Source organism: Patagioenas fasciata, chromosome 2 (genome assembly GCF_037038585.1).
Source record: "Patagioenas fasciata isolate bPatFas1 chromosome 2, bPatFas1.hap1, whole genome shotgun sequence".
Lineage (NCBI taxonomy): Eukaryota > Metazoa > Chordata > Aves > Columbiformes > Columbidae > Patagioenas > Patagioenas fasciata.
In genome coordinates this window covers 36,198,739-36,215,425 of record NC_092521.1, presented here as the reverse complement: position 1 = coordinate 36,215,425, position 16,687 = coordinate 36,198,739, and the positions used below count along the sequence as shown (strand labels likewise).

General features: G+C 39.8%; 1 protein-coding gene across 12 annotated transcripts in view; it reads left to right on the top strand.

Moving 5' to 3' along the window:
- SULF1 (sulfatase 1) overlaps positions 1 to 16,687 on the top strand; it is a 124,915-nt gene that overhangs the window by 95,229 nt on the left and 12,999 nt on the right. For all 12 annotated transcript variants that reach the window (XM_071804030.1, XM_071804025.1, XM_071804028.1 and 9 more), the window contains 2 exons: positions 14,122 to 14,338; positions 16,271 to 16,517. In XM_071804030.1, coding sequence (XP_071660131.1) covers positions 14,122 to 14,338; positions 16,271 to 16,517 — 464 coding nt within the window. The remainder of the gene's footprint in view (positions 1 to 14,121; positions 14,339 to 16,270; positions 16,518 to 16,687) is intronic.

The following is a 16,687-nucleotide window of genomic DNA, read 5'->3' as shown; positions in this document are numbered from 1 at the left end:
CTGGATGCAAATTGCTCTAACCAATGATCCAATTTAAGACATTGGAGAACTGTTCCTTAGTTTGCTGTCTCTGTACAGGGCTTATGGTAAAACTCCCATGCTTAAATATAACATTAGATAAATACTTTTTCTCTAATTCAGTGTATTGCTAAATACACAAGATAATTAAATTACAATTATGAATGATGGAGAGATCTTTTTGAACAGGAAAGCTTGTACTCACTGGGCTAATTCAGAATTACTGAAGCAAACTGGTTAGTTCTATGGTTACACATGATTTCATTTGCTGGGATGGACAACTGAACAACACACTTGGTAATCATCATGCTGTGTTGCTTATTGAAACACCTTTAACAGAAGAGTCCCCTTGCCCAGAAGCACTTGCTGTTTCAGGTTGCTGTGAGGGTTCAGACAGTTATATCCACACCCAGCATTACTTTTTCTTCTCTTGGCCTTAATGATTTCAGCATAATGCCTGACTCTGATACAGAGGTCTAATTGCCTGCTCATAAAACCAGAAGTTACTGCACCCCTGACTAGTATTCTTACACCTGCAGCTCTGTAGTGAATGTACAGGAAGGGAGATAATAAGAAAAGTGAGCCTGACTCTAAATTCTCTTCAATCCACTCTGAATTAATGCTATATCTACGGTAATGTACAAAGATGAATTTACTGGGGAGATATGGAAAGGAGCTGTATGTCTTCCCACTGACATCACCTCCAAGCAGGCACACGCTGGCGGCCCCAGACAGCAGGTCCTGCCTGCTCTGCTGTCCTTCGCCTCCATCCCTGTTCGCACACACCTTCCCTGAGGAGTGTGAGGCGATTTCTCCCAGGCAGGCACTTTCGCCTTTCCCTCAGATGTTTGCTCGGACCACTGCAGCCAGCCATAGGCCTGGCGCTGAGATGTTGGTGAGCTGTTTTGGATGAGAGCATAAAGATCCACTGTACTCTGCTTCCATCTGCAGCCACCCATGGTGCTTCGCCCAGGGCAGGTAGAGCTCCACACAGCAAACTGGACGGTGCTGAGGAGAACTCGCTCATTTAGAGAAATGTTCCATCCCTACCTTTCTCTTTCTCCTTCATTAGAGCCTAGTGTTGCAGTAAATCTTGGTTAACCCCAGATTTGACTGGAATATGTTTTGGTTGGCACGTCCTTGGTGAGGTCCTCTGCCACAACTCTCACCTCACACATGCTCCTTAAACGCAGCCACTTTTGAAGGGATATACACAATACTGCAGTCTCACCCAAGGGCAAAGTTTTCAGGGGTTCAAACACTGCCATTGTAAACACAGATTAAATGTGAAAAACTGAACATTTTTATAGAAGCAAAAGGAGATCAATGGAGTAATTTAGACTGTTAGACGCTAAAATGTTTAGTTTTAAAATACAAAAATATTATCTTTGCAATTATTTATTATATTTATTACCTCTTATGCCAAAGTCCAGGTTTGAAATAACTTTACTTTTCTACACGTGAATAGAAAAGGTTAAGTGTCCCGACCAGATCTCATACTTGGAGCAGTAGAAAACATTGCTCACAGCCGTTGCCTGCCCACCACAGTAGACTTGTCTTTCCATCCCATATTGGTGAATCCTGTTTGAACGAAGGACAGAGGGAGAAGGCCTTGAGCCAGCACAGCGCTTACAAGAGCAATGGTGTTTAGTAGTGGCTCTCCCACCTGAAGACTCCCATCAAAGTCCTTTAAATGCTGAAGATATATCAGCTCCACAGATCCTGGTAGCCATCCTTCATGCCTGAATGAAATGCAGGACTTAAGTGACCTTTTTTAAGACCAGTTTTCAGACCTAGCCATCAGTGTATACAAATTATTTTTTTAAACAAAGAGACCAAAGTCATTCCTGAAGGCTTTTTGCCAGGATGTCAAAATTAACTGTGCCTGGAGCACATGTATTATGAGGAGTGGCTTAGGGAACTGGAGCTGTTTAACCTGGAGAAAAGGAGGCTGAGGGGGGCCATTATTGCTGTCTACAACCACCTGAAAGGAGGTTGTAGCATGGAGGGTGTTGGTCTCTTCTCCCAAGTAACAAGTGATAGGACAAGAGGAAATGGCCTCAAGTTGTGCCAGGGGAGGTTCAGATTGGATATTAGGAAAAAATTCTTCACAGAAAGGGTTGTCAGGCATTGGAACAGGCTGCCCAGGGAAGTGGTGAAGTCACCATCCCTGGAGATGTTTAAAAGTTGTTTAGACGAGGTTCTTAGGGATATGGTTTAGTACTAAAGTTAGATTAACGGTTGGACTCAATGATCCTGGGTGTCTCTTCCAACTGAAATTATTCTATGATTCTGTGATTCTATACAGAAACCTCCCATCAGCCAGAGCAAGCGCAGTTTCTCTCTCTGGGACAGGTGATGTGCAGTGCCTACAGAGAAGTCACTGTAGAATAGAAAGCGTGGGAATTTAAAAAGTGGCATTGGAAACAACATGAACATCAACAAGGCATTGCAGTGTGAAATAAGTGTCTGCAGGATTTTTTCCAAGTAGAAACGTTCTTAAAGAAAATTAAAAGTTAGTAGGCCAAATAATTTTACTTTTGCCCCGATGATTTCTGATGTACAATATGAGGAATCACAGTTTAATATGGGGCTCCTTCAGCAGATTTTCTTCAGTCATTTTACACCTCTTGGAAGAGAGAAAAAGGAAATATTGTTATGTGTGTCTTAACTTTGTTTTATCTTTTGAGATTAGTATCTTTAAACTATGTAGGTGAATATATTAAAAAAATCTTCATTTTAATTATGGAGGTTTATAACACTTCCTACATCTACTCTTATCGGTTGCAGTTAACATCACTTAAATTAAAATTGCCTTCGCAGAATGAGTGATTGCTGACAGATTTTTAAATAATGAAATTACTGGTCTGTGGGAAGTTGCTGCTAAATGTCTGAAGCTAAGAATAAGCATTTGGTGAATTAATACACCAATGTACTGTCTAGTACATTTAGAGCTTGTTCTTCATTTTAATTTACTTCAGTCAATAACTAGTTCATTTGAAACAGAGAACACAATTGGGAGTTGAAAAAGAAGAAAATTTGTTTTTCTTGTGTTGAAATGAGGTGTGATCCTGAGACCTGCTAGTTCCAAAATCTCCAGGGTTGTGGTACTCAGGAAAAGAATTGTTTCAGTTTATTTTCTATTTAATAAGTAACTTCTCAATTAAAAAAAAAAAAAATATAAAAAAAAATAATCTGGCATAGTAAAAACACCTTTTTTAATTAAAAATTCAAAATTTCTATTTTTTCTATGCCCAATGTCTACCCAAAAGTAGATAAATATAGCAATATAAAAAAGAAAATATTAAACATCTATATAATTGCTATGATTATTCCATATTTTTAAGTTCTAAGTGACTGTATGCCGAAAAGAGATAGGAAATTTAGATTATAGATTACATTTAGCTGCAAATCAGTAAGGCTTATGGGTTACCAAAAAAAACCAAAAAGGTTTTGTTTCATTATGAAAAAATAGTTAGTAAATGCCTACACAAATCTCAGTTAAACTACTTTCAGCGTTATTTTTTTAACTTAAATTTTTTAGCACCATTGAGAGATTGCATCACTTTTTTTTGTAGAGCACCCTCCCCTTGCTATTTTTTCCTAATCCCCTTTATGGAAGAACACTTTCCAAAAGCTCCCTCACCTCCCTGAGAGCATATCAGAAGAGATGTGCATGACTGCACGGATACGTTCATGTTTATGTTCGTGTATCCGTCCCCTTGGGTCAGCAGCGAGCTCTTGCGGAGGAGAAGACCACGCCTGCTGAGGTGCATTAGCAAGAGCAGAGCCAACAGGTAGTGGGAAGTGAGCCTTGGCCTCTCCATGGTGCTTGAGGGCTGCAGATGGAGTGCCGTGTTCAGGTTGGGACCTCCAGAAGCAGATGGACTTTGTAGAGCTGGAGCATGTCCAGTGGAGGACTCCAGAGATGGTCAGGAAGTATCGAGGAGGGACAGAGTTTTGTTTAGCCAGGAGAATGGAAGGGGATGGGAGAATCTAATTGCTTCCTTCAACTAACAAATGGCTAATTAAAGAGAAGACAGACCCAGGCACTTCTTGGAGGTGCACAGCAAAAGGCCTGTAAGTAACAGACAAGTTGCAGCAAGGGAAAGTCTGACTAGGTGTGTGGAAAAAAAAAAAAAAAAAAAAAAACCCGAAAGGTTACCATAAGAGTAATTAAGCTCTGGAGCCCAAAGAGGCTGTGGAAGGTCCATCCAGGGGTACTTTCAAAACCTAATAATGTTGTTCCTGCTTTGAGGAGGAGATTGGACTAAACGACCTCCAGATGTTCCTTCCAGCAACTGCTCATGCTCTCAATTTTTTGCTTGCTTAATACCTGGACTTGAGGATTTCATGTTCTCTTTCTCCTCTTCACCTTCGTTAACTTGGGAAGTGCTGTTAGTTTTGTCCATCTTGTGAGTTATGAGCCAGTTTCATATTTGGATACAGACTAGGTTTTGTCTCCCGCTGTGACCCAGCTGTTGACCTGCGCTCACCCACAGCACAGCCGGTCCCATCACACCCAGGTCAGGTTCACTCCCCCTGCAAAGGGAGCAGCAGCAGGGTGGGCTCTCTGCTCAGCTCTGGGGCTTGGGGCAGCATAAAATTTTCCTTTACGGTCCCTCTTGCACATTGCAGAGAGCGCTCAAGAAATCATGATGGGAGCAAGAGGTTTCCTTCATAGTTTATATGCCAAATTTGTCACCAGTTTATGCTGTGTAACTTACTGAGGTCACCTGATTGAGCCCTGTTGATTTAGTAGTGACTATTGATGGGTTTTAGCACTTAAATGGTTTTCAGGTTTTATTTATATTTCCTGGATACATATTTCCCCTCTCAGCTTTACTGTAATAAGGTACACAGTATAGAAATATCTATTCATCCGCAACATTGCTAATCTTGCTGTTCTTTTAAAACGGGAAACAATCAGTACAAACTTTTAACTAAAACTTTGTTATTTTTCCAGTAGAGCAGAAATAATAGCATGTGAACAAATGTTTCTCTGGATAATACAACCTTATCATGACACAAATCTCTTCTCACATTTCCACTGAAACAACCTGAGATGAGAATATATGTTAGCTCGGGAGGTTTAGAGGCAAGCTGCTCTTAAATCCTCTGGCAGGTTATTTTTGTTGAACTCACTCCATCTTCTCATTAAATTCTTCTGGATACTTAGCAAATATGTTAACTGTGTTTTCACTTCTACTTTTTCTTTCTCTCTTGCCTTACCTAAACATGTAATTAATGAGTTGAGTTAATTCATAAGTATTTGTTCTTTTTCTCTCTACCAGTCTGAGTCATAGGAATTTTCCTGAGGCATAATTTTGACTTCTGGGACTTAGCACTGTTTCCCAGATAGCAGTTACCTTTCAAGCTCTTGCGACTGATAGGCTGGGTGTCTTCAGTGTATTGTTCAATCCATTACTTATAATCAGCATCAAATCCCTAGTCAAACATGCGTTTTTTTTCCTCTTACAAAAATTACACAAACCACAACGTTATTTTAAAATTTTCCCAACAGGGGTAAAAATAAAAACAAAACAAAAAAAAAGCCACCCTCCCAAAATGAGGACTGTGAAGCTTTGTGTTTAAAACTTCAGCTCTTAGGTTGAATGACTCAGCAATGAAACCCAGACACAGGGCTGTTTGTTTTATGGGCATACATCTCCTACCACCTGCTCGGCACCACCTGACAGTTTGTGAACAGCAAAGGTCTGAAACTTGTAAAGATCTGTACTGTGATGCCAGCTCCAGTGAGCACTGACAGTGGGCAGAACAGAAAAATGTATCATGCTGCCCGTGTTGGTATGACATACAGCCCTGTGAACTCAAACCAAGATAGACAGGTATAACACTCTAGCCACTAACCTTCCTTGTGCTCTTTTTAAATATACTTCAACTTTAGGGATGCAGAATATTGTGTCTCCTCCTGAGGAAGTGTATCCCAGAAGCACCCTAAAAAAATAGTGTTCCTCTTGGAGAATACACCTGAAGACTGAGATTTTAGTTAGATTAGGACTCAATAGAGAGGTCTCTCTCTAGAGAGAGTTCAGAGGAGGGCAACAAAGCTGGTGAGGGATCTGGAGCACAAGTCCGATGAGGAGCAGCTGAGGGAACTGGGGCTATTTAGCCTGGAGAAAAGGAGGCTGAGGGGAGACCTTATCACTGTCTGCAACTACCTGAAAGGAGGTTGTAGCATGGAGGGGGTTGGTCTCTTCTCCCAAGTAGCAAGTGATAGGACAAGAGGAAATGGCTTCAAGTTGCACCAGGGGAGGTTCAGATTGGATATTAGGAAAAAATTCTTCACAGAGAGAGTTGTCAGGCACTGGAACAGGCTGCCCAGGGAAGTGGTTGAGTCGCCATCCCTGGAGTTGTTTAAAAGGCGTTTAGATGAGATTCTTAGGGACATGGTTTTGTGCTAGAGTTAGATTAACAGTTGGACTCAATGATCCTGGGTGTCTCTTTCAACCGAAATTATTCTATGATTCTGTGATTCTGTTCAATGATTCAATGTATTTTACAGTGATTGGAGGCTATACAGGTAGTCACTGGAGACATGTTGCTGAATCCATGCATCAGCTCCATGGTAAATGTACAAGATTCTTCTGACTCTGATCCAAAGAGCATGTTATGTAGTCTATACATACTTGTTGTCTCCCACACATCCTTCATAGTTGAAAAATCCAGCATAAGAATTTAATTTTATTGTTCTTATTCGTATTTATCACATTATATCAGCATTCAGTTGAAAGCATGTCTATTTGTAATGCTAAAAGAACACTTGCCATCAATCAGCTTACAGATAATATTGTAAAGGAAATTAGAGTGGGGCTTATTAGGTGCAGTCTGGTTTGGCTCAAGTATCTATGTTCTCATAAAATAAATATCACAGACCATACATTTGTAAAGGTCAGCTTTATGACCAGCTGTGGAGTAGGAATAAAAACACATAAGCTGGTAAGAACTGGCCAGAAATGTCAGATGGCTGGCCAGCAACTGACAACCAGACCCCAAGCACCCACTAAAACCCAATTAAAATTATGATATAGTATATAAACATCACTCATGGATCCTCCTTGTTTCAGAACAACCCCCTGACACCTGCAGAAGCTGAAAGACACTGGCGATTAACCTGCTTTACCAGAACATTTGTTCAAAGCTGGCTCTTCTTTGCCATCTGCCCCTTGACACCACCTTTTCTTGGTCATAATTCAGCAGGGCATCTATACACAGGTTTTACTGGAAGCATATGTTTGGGACCAGTTATATGCTTAAAACTAAGTACATACTTCAGTGCTTTCGCAAACAGCTCTTGCAGATATTGCTCATTTTATACCCTCCAGAGTCATCCTTCAGAGTTGACAGAATCATGCCTGAAACTTAGTTGCTCAAGAATTCATAGGAATTGCCAAAAATTATTATATTTCTTATTAAAATACAACTCTGCTTATGAGTTAAAACCAGATATGAAGTCCCTTTATCTCTAAAAATAATCCTTCAAAACATGTTATTTCAAATTTCAGCGTAAATATTTCAGATTTCAGCCTAAATATTTAAGTTTCCTATCAAACAGTGGGCAGGCATTCCCAGATTTGAAAATTCTTCAAACTTAAGCAATTCTTAATCTAAAATACCAGCCCTACTCTGGATAAAATCCAGAGATATTCCAGTCCAGGAAGTTCGCTGCTTTCATCTCTTTCAATGCATGACTGTGTTCAGCGTTCTTACCACTATTTTACCGGTGTTCTGTAACAGAAAGAATTTTGGTAGAATGGTGCCTTAAAAAACATTTTTGTGTACCAAAAATGCTTAGACAGAAAACATAGATTATACAATAATTATTTCTAGCACTTTCTGTAGTAGTACTTCAAAGTTATTTTTTTAAAGAGTTTTTATTTTAAAGTATCCAGTGAAATGTAGTATAAAAGAAGTCTTCTGCAAATTAAATGTATATGATGCAATAGTAACAGCTTACTATCATTATTGCTTTTTATAACTGCAAGACTAAATTTATCCTTTTCATTGGCTCCTATTTGTTCGCGCCTGAGAGTGGACATTTATTGGATAATAACAGAAATCTGTTGATGTTGAGTGGTAACTGCAGACAACCTAATAGATCTGGTGGAGGTGAAATATTTGATGTCTTGACCTAAGTGCCTACCCCTCTAGAGCTGGCAGTGCAGTCCATGCATTTTTTATAAACTAGAGAACTGCTGTAACTGTGACACTTAAAATCAATCTTATCTGTATGTCAAGAATGTGGAATTGTGTAGTCTGTCACCTTCCTAGGCTATTTTCTCTACCTTCCATTTCTTAAACGCTGTGAAGTAGCTCAAAATTGGCAATTTTGATATAGTTATTTCTGTTATGCACTGATTAATGTCTTCACTCTTTTTTTTCTCCAGTTCTATCCCTGTGCATTTAACTGAGTGTATTTCTGAAGTCTGTCATACATTTCCCTCTATATTACATCAGTTATTATAGAACGAATTGGTCCCTTACCTGTTGAATCACTGACCATTGCACTTTTCAGGAACACTTTCTCAGGGAGTAAGGTTGTATATAAATAACCATCTTTGAATATATTCACGTCGGTAGACTCTGGATCTCTGCATGATTCAATAGAAAATAGTCTAGTTATGAGGAAGTGCTGCAAAAATTGGGTTCTTCCCTTACAGACAGCAACAATCCAGCTCTAAAATGACGGAAGATGTTTTTGTTCCACAAAAATGCAGCAATTCCACATCCCCTAAGTTAACCTAGCACACCATCTCTGTTAAACAGCTGCAGTCACACACAATATTCAAATACTGCTGAGATGTAACAACACAGATTAATATTTCCAGGAGCATTTAGGAGCTTCAGTCAGGACCAGGGTTCATAACTGCTCTGTGGGAATGTGTAGAGGACACGGCCTTAGGCTGTAAAAATTTCACTGTATTCAGCTCCAGTGCAGCAGAAATAAACTGCTGCTGCTCTGTGCTGTTTGCCATAGCCAACTAATTACATGGCACTTTTCAATATGCTGTGTGACATGCTCTCTTCAAATGGCACAGAGAAAGCAAAAACAGGACTCCGTTCTTATTGTGGCACCACAGCCCTAAAACAGACTCCTTTACCAGTATTGTCACATCATGTCCCCTGACACTCACCCTGATCTGGTTACTGCTAAGGGAGGAAAATGGTATACACATACACAGCCCATGATGTTATTTTCATCTAAACTGTTTTCAAATTTTAATCATGCCTTTTGAAACAGGAAAAAAGGGAAATGAGATCTTGAGGACATGTTTAAATTCATGAAGTCTTCTTTTTCATGCCTTGACATTCCCTAGGGTGAGCAATAATACTCAAAGTCAGTCATACATTACCAAAATGAAAAAGCACCTGTAAAAATATTGTCACCATGTTATATTTCCAGTTGCATGTTTTCCAGGGTTTTATATTTTTGTGATAAAATCTGACAAGATGCTTAACATTGAAGTGTCTACTGCAGATACCAAGTAATTACATTTGATAGAAACCCTCATCTTGCCTATGGTTAAGACACCTTTCATGAATTGTCTTCTTAATTTCCCCTCTGTATAGGGGGGCAGCAACTCTCTCAAAGCTGTCACAAACAAACTTGGTTTGAAATCCTGCTTAAGCGGATATTGACAGTGCAGCACATCACAATGATTCATGCTGAATATATATTTCATGTTGTATTTCTATTCCCTGATGAAATAGACTTACTTAAGTTTAAGGCTGTGGCACAAACTGATTAATACCAGGAAACTGAGACCCAAGGTAGTTTTGAAGCCATATGCTGTTGTCTTGCTCACGCAGCTCTAAGTCGCAACTGGAGCCCTGCCAGTAGCAGCACAAAGCAAAGCCACCAATACAAGTAATACCCTTTTAACCATCCCATTTGCTCCCCTCTGCCTTCGAAATGACTTTATAAGGGCAAACTTCTACCCCCAGAAGAAAATGTGTCATGCCAATTACATCATCTGAGGAAAAGCTCTTGCTGCAGTCCTGCTGCAGTCCAGTGCTTGCCTGCCCACCACGAAGCAAGTACATGTACTTATGTGTTTAAACTTCAGGTTTGGCAGCAGTTAAAACAGCTTGAGCTTCTGAATGAATAGGATAGAATGGAAAGGAATAGAATGGAATGGAAAGGAGTAGAATGGAAAGGAATAGAATAGGATAGAACAGAACAGAACAGAACAGAACAGAATAGAATAGAATAGAATAGAATAGAATAGAATATTTCAGATAGAAGGGACCTACAATGATCATCTAGTTAAACTTCCTGACCACTTCAGGGCTGACCACAAGTCAAACCATGTTGTGACAGGCACTGTCCAAATGCCTCCTTAACACTGGCAAACTTGCGGCATCGACCACTTCTCTAGGAAGCCTATTCCAGTGTTTGACCACCCTCTCAGTAAAGAAATGACTCCTAATATCCAATCTGAATCCCCCCTGGCTCAGTTTTGAATGATTCCCATGTGTCCTATCACTGGGCACCAGGGAGAAAAGCTCAGCATCTCCCTCTCCACTTCCCCTTCTCAGGAAGCTGTAGAGAGCAATGAGATTGCCCGTCAGCCTCCTTTTCTCAAACTAGACAAACCTGAACTCCTTGGCCGCTCCTCATAGGATGCTCAAACCTTTTACACCTTTGCCTCTCTTAAGCTGCCTCTGCAATTTACTGCTAGAGGCAGGGAGGGCTGTGGGAATAGCTGGCAGCCAGCACGTATGGACCCAGCCTCAAGAGAGTCTGCAGAGCACACCCTGCTTGGTTTGGGGTGGCTGTAAAACCAGCAAAGCCCTTCATAGCAAGATTGTCCCACCAGTTCTCAGGTGGAAAGTTTCAGGACTCTGTTGGTGTGGGAGTATTAAGGATCCTCTTCCATGTTTGCTTCTCCTCTGAAGTTAAATTGAAGCAGAAGGAAACCTAGAGGTGGGGAGCTGAGGTGAGAGGGAAATAATTGCTGGAGGGTAGGTGATGAAATGAGATGAAAGAAAGAAAGGATGAGTTAATGACAGGGAAAAAGGCTGACCCAGGTTAAGTTTTACAACATGACTGAAATTATATAATAGTTCGTTGCAGACAAATGATAGGGTCCTGCTTTTCTTCTCTCACTAGTTGTTGGGTTTTGTTGGTCTTTTTTTTTTTTTTTTTCTTTTGAGTTAGGCCTCTTTTCTCTTACTGAGGGAAAAAAAATATCAGTGCATGGGTCCCTAAATCAACATGGAGCCAGAAGCAGGGACTATCCCATATTCCTATGACAACAGTGAATCAGCTTAGGAGTCTTGTGAAACATCACTATGAGAAGGAAGATAAACATGAGGAAAACAAAAAAAAAAAGCTAATTAAAATTTAATGGAGGTATATTTAATTTGTGTATGTGCCAGTATTTTTTTACTAATGGAGAAATGGGGACCTAGAAACTGAATCTAATAGTCCTGGATTTCAAAGAGTAGTTTAGTATTCATAGTGGGAAGCAAAGTAGAAAACAGGGTAGGGGAAGGGACAGCACATTGGTCAGAATCTTCTTTTATGTGCGCTAATGCATTTTATAGATCCAAATGGAAGCAGAAGGACCATTATGACTTATTGCATAGTACATGCTCATGGGCAGAGGTTCAGGAAAGTTAGTCTAAAAATTCCATCTTAGAATTGTGAAGCATCTTTATAACAATACTTTTCAAAATAAAATTTAAAAAAAAAATACTAACTGAAACACATTTAATCACTGTTTTAAATAGAGAACTACTATTGGCTTGTACTAGACACATAAAAGTCCTGTTTCAGTGTTAGTCATAATACTGTTAAAAGTGATCTAAATGGCTATTGAAACCACTTCTGGAATCTCTTGCTATAATGAATGTTAGGTAAAGAGGATACTTATTTTACTTTCAAATGTTACTTTTGAAACATTAAAAAGCTGGTGCTGTATGTTTATAAATGTAACGTGTATCAAATACACACAGGAAATATAGTGGTGCAGTCAGTTCTTATCATGTAACAATCTTCTTTTGCTGCGGTAGGAAGAGTAAGCACACTATTGCAGAATAAAACCCTGCAAAGTGTCAGAGCTCTCGGACACCTTTACTTGTAGAAAGTCACCTTGTCGCTTGTAGGTGTAGGTTTACACTGAAATTCTGGGCATGCGTGTAATTTGTCAGGCAACTATCAGACTTGTGCAAGTCCATGGCCTTTTACAAATGATTTACTGTTCTGGGATCAAAGCCATGGTGATCCACAGACAAGGACTCTGGGCTTGGGATCCAGTTTTTAGTTCAGTCCACGTGTGCTCTCACACTGCTGCAGTTCAGAGCCACATCAGCTCGCTCCTCAGGTTATCAGGTCAGCAAATCTACCTGAGGCTTTCTTCATTCTTCAGTCAGATTGACAGCACCTCCCAAAACAGTCCAGAACAGCCATTAGTTAATGGAAGAGACTTAAAGAAATGTGTGTGCTCTGATATTAGTGTCTATTTCAAAAATTAAGCTGGGGACTTCATTAGGACCAGCATCCATCTTCCTATTATTAATGAGGCAAGAGGAAGAAACTCTATTCTGTCACAGGAACAAAAAAGGACATGTTACAGGGAAACTTAGCTGAAACTACAAGTAAAATGTTCCAGTTACCAATAACATTATTGAGTTTTGTTCTCTGCACTATCCAGCCAAAATTGTTTGCTTTGTATACAAAGTCTGGTCATTGTGGCTGAAGATGCATAAGTGAACAAAACTCACCGGATTATAGTCATTTATAGCTATATTCAAATTACAAATAAACATAGCTATTTCTAGTTTTTCTTATTGTTATTCGCACTACAACTGACTTAAAATCACCACAGGGTTCTTATTCTATGATGGGTGTTGCAAGTGCCAGCTATAACCCAGAAGCCATATATGGCAAGCTTTGGGCATAGGCAAAGGAACTCTGAATTGTCAGCACCTATCCGTGTTGTTTGTGGTTTGGTTTGGTTTGTGTTATTTTAAATGACATCTAGATTTTTAAAGACAGTTTCATACGGAAAGGAAATTAAAGTTCCAGTTACTTTTTAATTTGAAATGTGAAGACAGTGGGATCCCCTGGAAAAATCCACCTGGAATCTTCCATCTGGTTCAGCGATGTTGATAATCAAGTCAGACAGATATTGTGCAGACAAGCTGGAAAAAACTCTGTTTCCTCTCATTGTCCTCTGCTTGCTGTGATATTCAGCAAGCATACAATGATTTTTACAGGTACTCTTTCCAGACTGCACCTTTTTCTCCCAAGTCTGATACAAATCTCCAGACTTGGATATCCAAAAGAGTTTATCTAAGCTAATTGATTTGTTTACTGTCGCCAAGGTTCTTCCCCTGCTTGCACCTGCGGGATGCAGGGAGATTGGCTGGGGGTATCGTGCTTTCAGGCTTCTCCCTTTTCAGTAAAATATAAAAAAACCAGCAATGTTTGTCAGTCTGAGTGGCATGGTTTACAGGGACATGTCTTAGGGTGCAGGTCCTAACTCTGGCCACAAAAAAGGAAATAAATTACATGTTCTTACTGGCTTATGTATTTTTTAATAAATCATATCCACAATTCATCTTTCTCTTTCCAAAGAACCCTACAAGTGAAGCAGTTCTTCATCTGTGGGGATTTTTCATTTTCATCTGAATCATGTTAGAAATTCCAAGTCACAGAACAAAGAAACCAAGTTTGTTTTTTCAAAGAAAAAAAAAAAGCGTTGGTGAAAACAGCCCTGACAGCTGTACTCTGTGGCTCAGTAAATGAAGACTTTTTACTTGCTCCTTTCAGAGATGTGTTTAGTCTAGATACTCTTGATTTATATATCTTTTTTTTTTTTTTTTTTTTGTTAGGTTGTATTTTTAATACAGATTTGAGTTACTTCATTCAAGCTGATGTTTGCCTAGCATGAGTGAGATGTTGAAAAGAATGTGAGTGAATTTAGTCCCTTAAAATGTTTCCCTTCTCAGTTTGTTATTGAAGGGACTGCTTCATTTTTAAAGAAATTTGTCCGTCTTGTTTTGTGATCTATCTGAAAACAACAGGGGTTTGGAGGGCTGCTGGGAAATCATCCTCATTTCTCTCTCTCACAGAAGTGGCAGTGCACTGAGGATGCTTCTGGCAAACTTCGAATTCACAAGTGTAAGGTATCCAGTGACATCCTCGCCATCAGGAAAAGGACCCGCAGCATACACTCCCGGGGATACAGTGGTAAAGACAAAGACTGCAACTGTGGAGACACTGATTACCGAAACAGCAGGACTCAAAGAAAAAACCACAGACAGTTCTTGAGAAACCCTAATGCGCAAAGTAAGTGTTATCTGATCTCTTCAACCGCTGAGGCAAAGTGCAGAGGAAAGGGGGAACGGAGTGTTGACTTCCCAGTACACTCTTGTTTTTACCTCCGTGTATAATGAATACATCCGTAATTGACAGTCGGGTTCTACATAATTGCCTCTGTAATAACAATAATAACAACAACGGTATTTATCGTTTGGATCCCAAGGAAGCGTAGTCTCCGGCTGGTGCCGATGCTGGCGGTGATGTTGGTGCTGGTGATGCTCTGGTGCCACCTACCGCCCTGAGTGGCCGTGACAACCCGGTGGCATCTGCGGATCGACCGGTGCCGTTATTTGCTAACACGGCCAGTGCAAGTGTTTTCTTGCCTCCTTAACACTGACTTCACATACTGTTTGATGATATCCCAAAGCCGTCATTTGCATGAGTACTGTCACTGCTTTCCGACGGCAATTCTGCCGGGCTGTGACTTTCCAGCAAGTCAGTACTGGGATCCTCACAGGGACACGAGTGAGATTGCAGTGTCCTCTAGTGGAGCGTGGGCTGAAGAGTTTTAGGACAGCAGTTCTTGGATTTGGTTCTGCTACTGAATTTTACAAAAGAAACCTATCTAAAGGAGCCATTATTTTAAATTGAACAGGTATTTTCATCTATCTGGGGATGAAAGTTCTGTAGCTTCAGCAATACAAGCAGACTTGGATTTTAGACTTAATTCAAGAGCAGGCTATATTCTCCTGCTCTCTGTTTAGAATACTAGACTGGGGAATGAAATAAAGATGGGTCTTTGAAACAGGAAGATAATGAAGTCACATGAGAAACACGGAAGCTAGAAGATGCTGCACAGATGTCTATGAAATAATAAAATAATGTCAGTATAATACAAAATTTCCTGATTTAAAGCCTCCCCCACTCTGGGTGTGAACAAGAATCCCTGCTATTCTTGGTACATTCAGCCACAGTGTTGTCTGTCTCAAGTTGTCTCATTGTTCAGACTAGAACCTGCCTTGATATAATTTCTTCTATTTGTTTAGTATGACCTAAGGAGTTTCACAGTGTGCATGTCACAGACTGCCTGGGTGATTCTCAAACTGTGGAATGTTCCCCTAAGTGATATTTTCAAGGGAAGACAACTGTCATGTACCTTGGAAAGAGAAGGTGTTGCCAAGGCACCAGCAAGGACTGAATGGCGATTGCAACTGGGGGGGAGTGATTTGGGTAGTGAAAGAGGGGAAGTCTGGAAAACATCTGAAGGGGGCATCAGAAAAAGTCCAGTTGTTATGGTTTTCTCCTTTACAACATTCTTATTCATCTGCATATACACATATACGCTGATATATCATGGATTCTTGTCCCTTTAATCCCTACCTTTAAAAAGGAAAAGGTGTTATCCTTTTAAACAGTCATTTTTTTTCTAAAGCATAAGTCAAACATGTCACTTGCCAATTTATAGGTGGTGACTCTGTTTCACAGTCCTGAATGGTTTAATTTCCAGAGTGGCTTCTAATCCTGTGGTCTGAGTTTTTTAGTATGTCTTTCTAGACATCTTATTTCTAAAATACTGGTTTTATTTTATTTATTTATAATGATTTTGTTTTATTTATTTTATGAGATATACAGGGTGTTTCAAGAAGATGGACCCAATTTCAGAGATGGAGTGATTTCAAATGGGTCCATCTTTTTGAAACATCCTGTAGATGCTAAATGTGGTGTAGGTTAGACTACCATGAAACGCAAACCTTGAAGCAATCAAGATTTCATTATACTCCTGAAAGTATGGGCCTACATTTATCAAAAAATCATCAAATAAGTTTCTATAAAGCCACAGAAAAAATAAGCTGTTTTTACTGAACAGCTTTCTTGCTCTTTGGAGTATGCTTTGTGTTCATGGCACAGGTCATGTAGATATGTATATGTAAATGGGAATGTTTATTTCTTCCATTTCAGAATACAAACCCCGATTTGTTCATACTCGCCAAACCCGGTCCTTGTCTGTGGAATTTGAAGGCGAAATATATGACATAAATCTGGAAGAAGAAGAACTGCAGGTGTTAAAGACCAGAAGTATCGCAAAGCGTCACAATGCTGAAAATGAGGAAGAAGCAGGGGAAACTGATGGTGCTCCTGCTGACACAATGATTGCTGATGGCACTGATGCCATAGGTCAACCCAACTCCGTCAGAGTGACACACAAGTACTATTGCTTTTTCTGTGTTGTTTTTCATTTGGTTGGTTGGTTTGGTTTGGTTTGGTTTACGATTTTATGGTCACAATATTTAGGAACCTAAAACTGTCATTGTAGATTTTAGGTAAACTTGAGTTGTTCTCGTTACTCAGTGGAATCATTTAGCTTTAGTATATGTA